General features: G+C 47.9%; 1 protein-coding gene and 1 pseudogene across 1 annotated transcript in view; one reads left to right on the top strand and one right to left on the bottom strand.

Moving 5' to 3' along the window:
- Positions 1-1,382: 1,382 nt before the first annotated feature.
- Positions 1,383-9,995, top strand: part of SLC6A20 (solute carrier family 6 member 20) — a 30,531-nt gene continuing 21,918 nt past the window's right edge. Inside the window, exon 1 of the mRNA XM_054594804.1 lies at positions 1,383-1,611. Coding sequence (XP_054450779.1) covers positions 1,491-1,611 — 121 coding nt within the window. The 5' untranslated portion in view covers positions 1,383-1,490. The remainder of the gene's footprint in view (positions 1,612-9,995) is intronic.
- On the bottom strand, positions 7,940-9,906 carry LOC129087638 (serine/threonine-protein kinase VRK1-like; annotated as a pseudogene).

Raw genomic sequence — 9,995 nt, 5'->3', positions numbered from 1 at the left:
CTGGACTTTTCTGCTTTGCTCTGTCGGAAGTAGACAGTTCAGCGACAAGCAATGTGTCCGAGGAGCCTCTACCTTCCTCACCACGCCCTGCTTTCTCTCCGCCGCCAGCCAAGCAGGAACTCCAAGGAAAGCCCAGCCAGGCACTGTCCCAAAGAGGTGGTTTCATTTTGGCTTCAAGGAAGAGTTCGGCTAGCAACTTGGCGTCTCACTTCTTTTTAACTGCGTGCATTTATGTATTTACTTAGCAAGCACATTCTTAGCTCTTCCTATGCACTAGGCACTGTCCAAAGCATGGCATCAACCTTAACTTACATAGCATATTACACATGCATTCCTTTAGCCTATTGGGGACTTAAAATCCTGGCCTCTTTATTGAGCACGTGCGATGTGCCAAGTAGTAAGCTGAGTTACTGATTAATTCTCACATGAGCCATTGGGACAGGGAAATGTTTGTTCCCACTGCAGATGCGGAAACAGAGGCTCCGCTAAGTCCGTGGCACAGCTGAGATTCGAAGCGGGACAGATCCTGCATTACTACAAATCGTCAGTTTAGCCTGTCTAGTGACCTTGCAGCGAGTCACCCGGCAAGACTGGGAGAAATACGAGGTTTCTTAGGCCCCGACCTGAGCCTAATGAATCAGAATCTCTGGCCCTTAGACTGGCCTCAGAAGTAGAGCCCCTCACAGCAGTTGTTCAAAGCCCGATTTTCAACTGCGCCAGGCACCGCGGAGCCAGACCCCTGGCCCCGCACACAGTAGACGCCCAGGGCCGCTCTGTTGAGTGGATGGAAGGAAACTGGGCTGCCTGAACGGTTCTTCCTCCGCAAGGGGGGCGGGGCGGGGGACGGGGGTCCCTTGCTTCCTTCCCGTCCCTGAGCAAAGGCCATGCCTCCTCCTCTGGGAAGCCCTCCCTGACCATCCCAGCCCACTACCGGAGCTGCTAATCCCCTTGCTTTGCCTCAGTTGCTTCCCTTGCTTCTCACGGTGTTACATGTGGACTACAATGAACCAGATGAAATTGTCCGTTCCGTGGATCAAAAATAGCTGAAAATGGGACATTTTATCCAATTCCTCTACCAGAATGTCAGCTGCAGCAAGATTCACAGCACTGTCCTGGCGCACAGTAGGCACTCAAGAAATGATGCAGGGGCGGCTGAGGGAGCCTGACCACTCCAAGGAGCCCACGGCTCCCCCACCCTCTGGCCCCGACGTCGAGCCCGAGGGGACGAGGCGCCGCCCCGAACGCCGGCATCGAGGGCTCCTGCCCGGCCCCGGCAGCCGGGCGGGGTGGGGCTCGCCGTCATCCATTTACCAGCCACGCCCCTCCGACGGGCGCGCCGTTAATGAGATTAGCAATTAAAAAGCGGGCGAGCGTCTGTGGCGCGGGGCCACCCCCAGGCTGAGCCGGGGTGGGACGGCGCTCCTGGCGGCCGCACACCGACACAGACGTGCGGGCGCCGGGGCGGGAAGCGAGCGCGCGAGCTCGGGGCCATGGAGAAAGCGCGGCCGCTGTGGGCCAACCCGCTGCAGTTCGTGTTCGCCTGCATCTCGTACGCCGTGGGCCTGGGCAATGTGTGGCGCTTCCCCTACCTGTGCCAGATGTACGGCGGAGGTGAGTGCGGGCTCCGCGCGGCGCGGCTCCGGCCCGGGGCTGCGCGCGCGCCCGGCGGGGCTGTCGCCGGCTCGCTCCGTGCGGTACGGCGCTCAGCCCCGGCGCTCCTGCGGGGGCGCGTTGGGATGGGTCCCCTATTCCACCCCGGTAAACCGAGGCTCGGACAGTGTTAGTGCGGATTTACAGAGCCGGGCATCGGACCCGGGGCATCTCAGGTCGCATCCAAAGCCGCCCCCCACGCCCTCTGCAACCCCAGGCCCATCCCAGGGGCGGCCAAGCCGCCACCACACGCTTATTGGCTAGGCTGTGGCTCTAGGAAGTGCGGGGGACACTGTGTTAAGGAGAGGTGACAATGGTCTGAATACTAGTGAGTGTCAAAAGTAACACTGGTTCAACAGAAACTCGTTCCACTACTTTAGATGCGAAACTTAGATTCCTGGCAGCATGATTAGAAACTCGGATAAAAGGATCTTGAGCCGTTCCTTCCTTCCTCCCTCCCTTCCTTCCTTCCTTCCTTCCATCCTCCCTCCCGTCCCCGTCCTCCCTTCCTCCTTTCCTTCCTCTCTCGCTCTTTCACTCTCTTCTTCCTTCCTCTCTCTTCCTTATTTCTTCCTTTTCCTTCCTTCCTCCTTCTCCCTTATTTCTTTCCCTCCTTCTCTCCCTTCCTCCCTCCCTCCCTCCCTTCCTTCCTTCCACTCTTCCCCTTTTTTTGTCTTTTTAGAGAGTGGGGAAGGGAGGGGAAGAAGAGAGGGAGAGAAACTTGGAAGTGCGAGAGAAACATAGATCCGTGGCCTCTGGCACGCCCCGGGACCCAGGGTCGGAAGCGGCAGCCCAGGCCTGTGCCCAGACCTGGGGCCCATCATGCAGCCTTCGCTGTGCGGGACCTCGCCCCACCAACCCAGCCACACGGGTCCGCGCCGGAGCTATTCTTTCCGATTTCTTACAGAACGATTGTTTTGGGTTTGGAACCAAAGAGAGCAGGAAGACAGTTCGTTCTATTTCTCCTTTTTCTTTTTTTACACAAATTTTTCCCTGAAGCATCACAGCACGCTCACTAAATAGACAGACAACAACATACACCACATTCTCTTAATGTCCAGAGAGCTGGAGAGACCTTCTGTGGCCTCTAAAAAAAGTTCATGAAGGCCAAGTGTCTTTTTAGAAGGCAAAGTGGCATAGGGATTGAGGTCTCAGCGTTTAAAAAAAATGTTTTTCTTAGTTGTTCCATTTCTAAAATTCTACATAAAGGAAGTAATGAGAATTCTGATAGAAGGTAGATGATAAAAGGATGGTCTCCATGTTTTAATAAAAGCAAAATACTGGAAACTTCCTAAGCCCTCCACTAAAAGGGACTCTGGTTCAGTAAATACAGAACCTTCATAGCCATTAAGATGATGTTTTCACAAAATGTTATGTGTTTTCTCATTTCATGTATTAAATGGAGGGAGGAGGAGGAAGTCAACACTGAAAAAAATGAGTGATCTCAGTTTAAAATATGCAGAGATGAAAGAATGAAAAAATATACCAAAGTGCCCGCAAATAGTTTTATCTGTGGGTGATTTTTGCGTACCTTGTAATGTATCTGTGTGTGTGATGTCTTCTGTTATCTGCATGGATTTTTTTTTTCACCATAAAGGACAATGAAATGTGTTAAACCAAAGTGTGTTTACAAAATTTAACCCATTTAAGAAGATTAAGACCTAAAACACTGCTCCACCGCCCATCCCCTGACCAGCTCAAAAAGAAAACAAAACCAACACACAACAAAAATGTTAATCCATGGAACTGGGTTTTTTTTCATATAGTGCATTCTTAATTCTGACTCTTCTTTTTTTAATTTTAAGGGCACATCCTAATTACGTGAAGGACGTGGGTTGCCATTTGCTGTAACAGTTTCATAACTGCCTTTTGGAATATTTACTTGTCAGGGTGGGATCTCCTCGCCATTCTGGGTCGCACACCCACCGGTACTACCTTTACTCTTTCCCAGTCACCCACCAGCTGCGCCTTGCTGTCACATGACTGCTTCCTTCCTTGTTTCTCACAGCACCCTCACCTGGATAGTCTGCAGGTGGACACAGGTAGGGCCAAGGAGCTCGGCAGTAGAATAGGTATAAGGAGTGGCTGGGGAAACCTCTAGAGCTTGAGGACTCAGGAAAAGGAAATAAATATCTTGTGCCTGGTATGGAGTCTATTAAGCGGGTAGGTAGCTCGAAAGATGGGTGGGTGATGGTTGACGGAAGGATGGACACGGGGGAGAGGATGGAGGGAGGGCTGTTAGCTGGGTGAATGCCACCCTCTCAGCCATAAGTGTCTAGAATGACGCCTAAGTAGTTTATCCTGGCACAGTGACGACTTGACCACCTAGCACCTGCCTGGGTTTCCGCCTCATTTCCCGCCACTCATCTTCCAGCCCCACCCCCAACTATTCTGACCAGCCCTCAGTGGCACACGCCCACTCTGCCCCCACACTTCCCTCAGGGCGGGGCGTTTCCTCCTGGAGCCGTCCCTCTGGGAGCATCCCCCCCCTCACCGCCCCACCCGCCACCCCGGGCCAGGCCTCTCCCTGCCTGTCGCCTCTGCCTGTCCGGCCCAGCGAGCCCCGAAGGTGGCACGCTGATCTAGAGTTTCTCTGTTTCTCACGGGCCCGTCTCTGTGGAGCTGCTGGGTCAGAGGAGGCGCCAATGAGTATTTCTTGGAGGAAGGCGGTGCGTCTGCTATGAAAAGCCTCAGGATCCACGAGGTGGGGACACCGGTGGTTTTCCTGAGGCTCTTGCTGCCAATAGTGTGACCTATCAATAAGCGATTTATGGTCCCACAAACTCAGGCAATTTACAGATCCATTCTTTACCTAAAGCTTAAGAGTAAATCAACCACCCAAAAAAGGGCTCCGGAGGCGTTTGTAACTTCCCTCCAAGCAGAACTGAGACCCTCCCACGCCCAGTCAACAAAGAGCTGTTGATAAACGGCATAGACAATCAGTGCCAAAATACTTCCCATAATAAACGGATTAGGGGTTCCTGCTCCTTTCCACCGGCTCTGCCTGTGACTGTGCCCGGGAGGCTTGTTTCCTTCCCACTCTGCGGGCCAGGCCCAGCATAAGGAATGTTAATTCTGCAGGTTACATGCCAGATACCAACCACGCTGTGTACAGCCTGCTGGCTGGAGGCAGGGGGAAAGGGCAGCTGAAGGAATCACACAAAATCTCTTCTTGAAAAAGTCAGCAGGTCTTGGGGATCATGTCAAAGTCTAAGTTGTTCAGCAAGAAATCAGGATGCAAATGCATTGTATACTAATACACAGAAAAAAAAAATGTGCCAGCAGCTGGTTTTTATATAAACACGAACTCAAATGGTGGAAGAAATGTGGAGAAGTGAGAACAGTTGTGTGGCTGGTGGAAATACGAATTTTTTTTTCTTCTAAGTTTTCTCTATGTGATATTTGAACCATAAGGAGGGGGAAATCGAAGGCTACTTCATTGTGCTGTAGGACAATGACACTCTAAGCCTGGAAAGGATCCCCCTTCCGCTCAGAGCCTCTGCTGCTCCTGTCTAGTGCTTAGGATCTTGATAAACTGCTGGACCCCACCCCCAGAGATTCCGACTCAGATATCAGCAGGAGGGCGGGATTCTGCACTTCTGACAAGCTCCTAAGTGATGCTGGGCAAAGCTGCTAGCCCAGGGACCACACGTTAGCAGAAGCCCGCCTACCAGGCACCAGCTGCTGAACACCAGGCAGTTGGGTGCTGGTAAGTGTTGAACAACTGGCTTTTGGTGGAGGAGCAGAACCTAATTTGTAGCATTTGCCGATTACCGTGGTGTAACTACTCCCACCATGCGATCGCAGACTAGCAAAGTCATGTCCCAGGATGTGGGGTTGGGAAGAGGTGGGCACAGCCCGCTTTTGTGAGCTAGTGCGAGGCAGCCCGACACACACCTGGGGCCCCAGCCTGTCAGGCCAGCACCCACCTGGAACGGAGCCGCGCCAGATGGGCTCCATAGAGGGTAAGGTTGTAAGTGGAGGGAGAGGAAGAGTTTGGAAGCCTGAGTAAACTTTTCCCTGGAAGTGGTTGACTCCGATTTGTCTCTTTGTGGGTCTCAAAGAGATGGAGGAAGATAGGAGGGTTCGCAGGGTTCAATTTCATGCAAAAGGATTTTCTCTTCTAGTGAGATTCTTGGATTTAGCAAACAGATAAAGTACTGGCTATGATAATTAGGAAAATAAGTAGCAATATGTTCCAGAATGAGCAATTAGTGTTTCTTTTGGGGTCATAGAAGTAATACATCTTCATGGTAGAAAGTTTAGAAAATAGAGAAATACAAATAAAATCCAACAAAGAAATAAAATACAAAATCACCCCACATTTCAGCACCCAGAGGATATGACTGTCAACACATCATTGGCTTTAGAAAAATTAGAACCATCTTTTATATGTAATTTAGTGTCTTGCTTTTTTTTTTTTTTTTTTTTTTACTTAACTGATTATCATTTCTAAGGTCATTTACTATTATTTGAAAATATGGACTTAGCTCCATAACATTCCCTTTACAGATGTAACATATTTACCCATTCTCCAATGTGGAACTTTCAGTCATTTACAGTTTTGTGTGACTGTAACCCAAATGATTAATATCTTTGAGCAGAAGAATTTGCTCCATTTATATTTATTATGTTATATTTGCTCTCATTTTTCATTATGTTTGTACTGCCTTGCTATTTTCTTCTTATTGGGTTTTATTTTGTTCTTTTACAAAATGAAGGGTATCTCCTTTGCTTTATTTTCCCCTCAAGTGATTTCGAAGGTATAAATCCTATTTTTAGTCTATTAGTAGTTAATTTTTAAAGAAAACAATGTACGTTTGGCTCCAGTTATCAGTATCAAGATGGAAAGTTGGAAACTGTAGTGCACTTTTATGTCTCGTTCCTTTCCTCTCCCCCATTTTACTTGCCAAAATTTCAGGTGCGCGATGATGGCTATTGCACTTCCAATATTACATGTCTTCTTATTCGAGAATTACATTTTTAATTTGGTTACTTTATAATGACATTTGCATTGTTATTTCTACAATTATCCTGTTTAGTGGGTTTACCACTAGTTAGTTCTTTTATAACATAGCCCACATTTAAGTTCTTCACTTGGATTCATCACTGATTGACTGCAGTTTATCTGCTAGTACTTTTTCCAGGAATACTAAGCAAGTGGTTCCCCTTCTAAGCACGTCTGAGAATATCTTGCCCACATGAATGAGTCAAGATCCTATTTCCTCAAAACTCTATAGACATAGACATTACTCCATTCTGTGATGCTATTTCAGGTTTTTAGTTCTGCAAAGGAGAATGCTGCAGCCAGATTTGTTTTTTATTAGTTCTTAGGTATCCCATATAAATAAGACATTATATAGATTTATATGACATTATATGCAATTTTTACCTCAAAAATATGTGAGCTTTGTGTCTAGGTATTAAGTGTGTTTTCATCACTTTCACCTGGGACAAGGGAGCCCTCAGGTGCCCAGACCAGGCGGTGTCCCGCGGGGCTGCCCGCGCTCCAGCTCTGTGGACGCAGTGTTCTCCTCCCCCGTCCTCACTCCAGAGAGAACATCCGTAGGCTTCCTGTACGTGCCGCATCTCGTCTCTTACCATTTCCACCGCTCCACCCCTTTCCGCTGAGCTGCAGGATAATTCCTCAGGGGTGTGTTGTGCATTTCCCTTATTGCCTCCACTGGCTTCAAATTAACCATCGTATTCTTTCGTCTTCATTGAATCCTTTCTCTTCTTGACTTATCCTTCCGTCATCCTTGCCTGATGCTGTTCTGCAAACACAGCGTCCCCTTGATTCTGAGATCCAGTAGGAGACATTTTCTACCATTCCTTCCGTTTCTCACAGCAAACCTATGTCAGAGGAAGACCTTTGCTCTGACACCTTAGAGTGGTCTTTTTTTTTTTATCACCAAAACAAATTGTATATTCATATCAAGGGAAAAGATCCCTTTATTTTAAGTTTCATATTTCCTTAAAAGGAAGGACTTGGTCAAACATTTTACATGCTCTGGGAAAGGGCACGTCAGAGTAATTTTTCTGTATCTGGAACCTTACACCACAGGACAGCCGAGAGCGTATATATAACCTGCAGATTTTGAAATTGTATAAGTTATCCATTAATAAATTGTACAAAGTAATTATTTTAATAAAACATTTGTTTTCCAAAGACATAGGTATTTCCCTGTTACTCCCCCACTCCAAAGGCCTCACATGAAAACACTTAAATAGAAAAAGAAGAAAAATCGAATGAAAGGAATAAATGAACGACTGGTCCACAGCCTGTGAGTTACTTACGGGCTCTCTCACTTTTGAACAGGCGGGCTTCTTCCACCTGTGCACCGGCGCATTCTGTCTTCGTCGCCAGCTCCTGCGCTTTCCTCGGTTTCTCTCTTTTGCTTCTGATACAATTTTTGCTTCCAGACCTCCATTCTCTGAAATGCCAAGGGCCAGTTTGCCATCGTCCTTACTTCCTATAGATTTTAGTCCTTGAGAAAGAATGTCTCGTAAACTTTGATAAAGAGGTTTCTCGACATTGTCCAGTCATTTCACCGTTTCCATGTATTTAGCGATTCATCTGGCTTCTTTCTCTCAGGGAGACATTTGTCCATCAAGCCTACAATATCTTCTCTGTATCTCATTTTGGAATCTCTAACATAGACAGGATATTTCAAATTATTCTCCCACTGAAGATGGCCAGTAAGCCACTGGATCATACAATAACCAAGTATTTCAAAGCTGCCATGTCTGGATGGGGCTGCACCATTGTGTGCATCAGTGCTGGTGAATTCCATGGTGCTTCTGTGACATCTTTTGGGATCTTCCTTGTATTCTTTATGAATTCCTTCTGGGCAGTACCGGTAAGCAAGACTGTAATCTACCAGGTATACTTGGTCAGGATGCTTGCAGCTCAGAAGATTAGAGGCCTTGATATCTCTGTGTACATACTCCTGCTCGTGAATACAAGGCCTGTCTGGAAAAAGTGCAGCCATTGTTAATATAAAAAGAATAGTTTGCACAATATCAATGTAACCAGGCAGCCAAGGAGAGTGGACTAGAATGTGCACGCATGAACAATGACGACCTCACTGTACTAGTCAGTGGAGGTGGTAGAGGCCATTGAGTGAGCACATGCACTGTGTGTCCATTGAATTCAAAATGACTGAGTACAGCAAACATATCTGCATCAAATTTTGCATTAAGCTTGAGCGTTCTTCTGTGGAAACTATTCGGATGATTCAGAAGGCTTTTGGGGACAATGCAAGGAGAGCAGTGCAAATAAAAGTGTGGCACAAACACTTCAAAGGTGCTTGAGAATCTGTTGAAAGTGATCCACATTCTGGAAGGCCTACAACAAGCAGAACCCCTGAGAATGTTGAATGTGTACAGGCTGCAATCAACAAAGATCAGCCACTGACAGTGCAAGAACTAGAAGCTGATCTGGAGATTTTGACGCAAGATCTTGGCCTGAAGCGTGTCATGGAAAATTCATTCCATGGCTTCTGCTCCCAGAGCAGAAGGAACATCGTGCTGCGGTTGCTAAAGACTTGATTCAAACCGCTCCCAGTGAACCAGACTTTTTCAAGAGTGTTTAGAGCAGTGGAAGAGACGCTGGGAGACCTGTGTGAGGTCCCAGCATGCCTACTTGGAAGGCAGCTGAGGCGTCATTGTCCTCTGTACAGTGTTTTTTGTATCTTGTATCTTCTTCAATAAATGTCTCTCCTTTTCACAGCGCATGGATGGATACTTTCTGGACAGAGTGCTTGGATCCCAGGCTCTCCAGACTTCTTTGGCTTAGCTGCAAGGCACTTTTCCAAGAAAACCTTTCAGCATTTGATTCATATGTGTTCTGAAGGTCACCCCCAAAGGGATCCATCATCGTGAACTTGTAACTTGTCCCACTTGTCTCATGTAGGCCAAACCCCCAGTACTTAGGAACACTCAGGTACTTACCTCAGTTTATGGGCACGAATCCATTTCTGAATCTGCCCTGGCTTGGCAGCTCCCTGGCAGAACTTTAATTCAGTCAAAAGAGGTCCATGGTCCTTGGGTTCCACTTTTACAACATAGGGTGCATCGCTGCCCACCAATTTTGAAGAATTCTTGTCAGCAAGATATTTACAACCAAAGCCACCTTGGCCCATGGGCCATCCTGGCTTCCATTCCTTTTCCTGACACGTCGGCGATCACCTCCGCAGCTGCTAAGTGTCCTGCACGAGGCCTCTCTGCAGCGGGAGCTGCTTCAACAGGAGGCATCGTCATCCCTGCCGCTTTCGCCGACTTGCGTCTTTGCTGCAGTGCTGGCCTGTCACACCCTGGTCCTTTCCCTCTGATCTACTGTGGAG

This window comes from Pteronotus mesoamericanus, unplaced genomic scaffold, assembly GCF_021234165.1.
Source record: "Pteronotus mesoamericanus isolate MK-2021 breed Mesoamerican mustached bat unplaced genomic scaffold, CSHL_Meso_final scaffold_533, whole genome shotgun sequence".
Lineage (NCBI taxonomy): Eukaryota > Metazoa > Chordata > Mammalia > Chiroptera > Mormoopidae > Pteronotus > Pteronotus mesoamericanus.
Note: the sequence above shows the minus strand (reverse complement) of the source record. Positions and strands in the feature narration are given on the sequence as shown.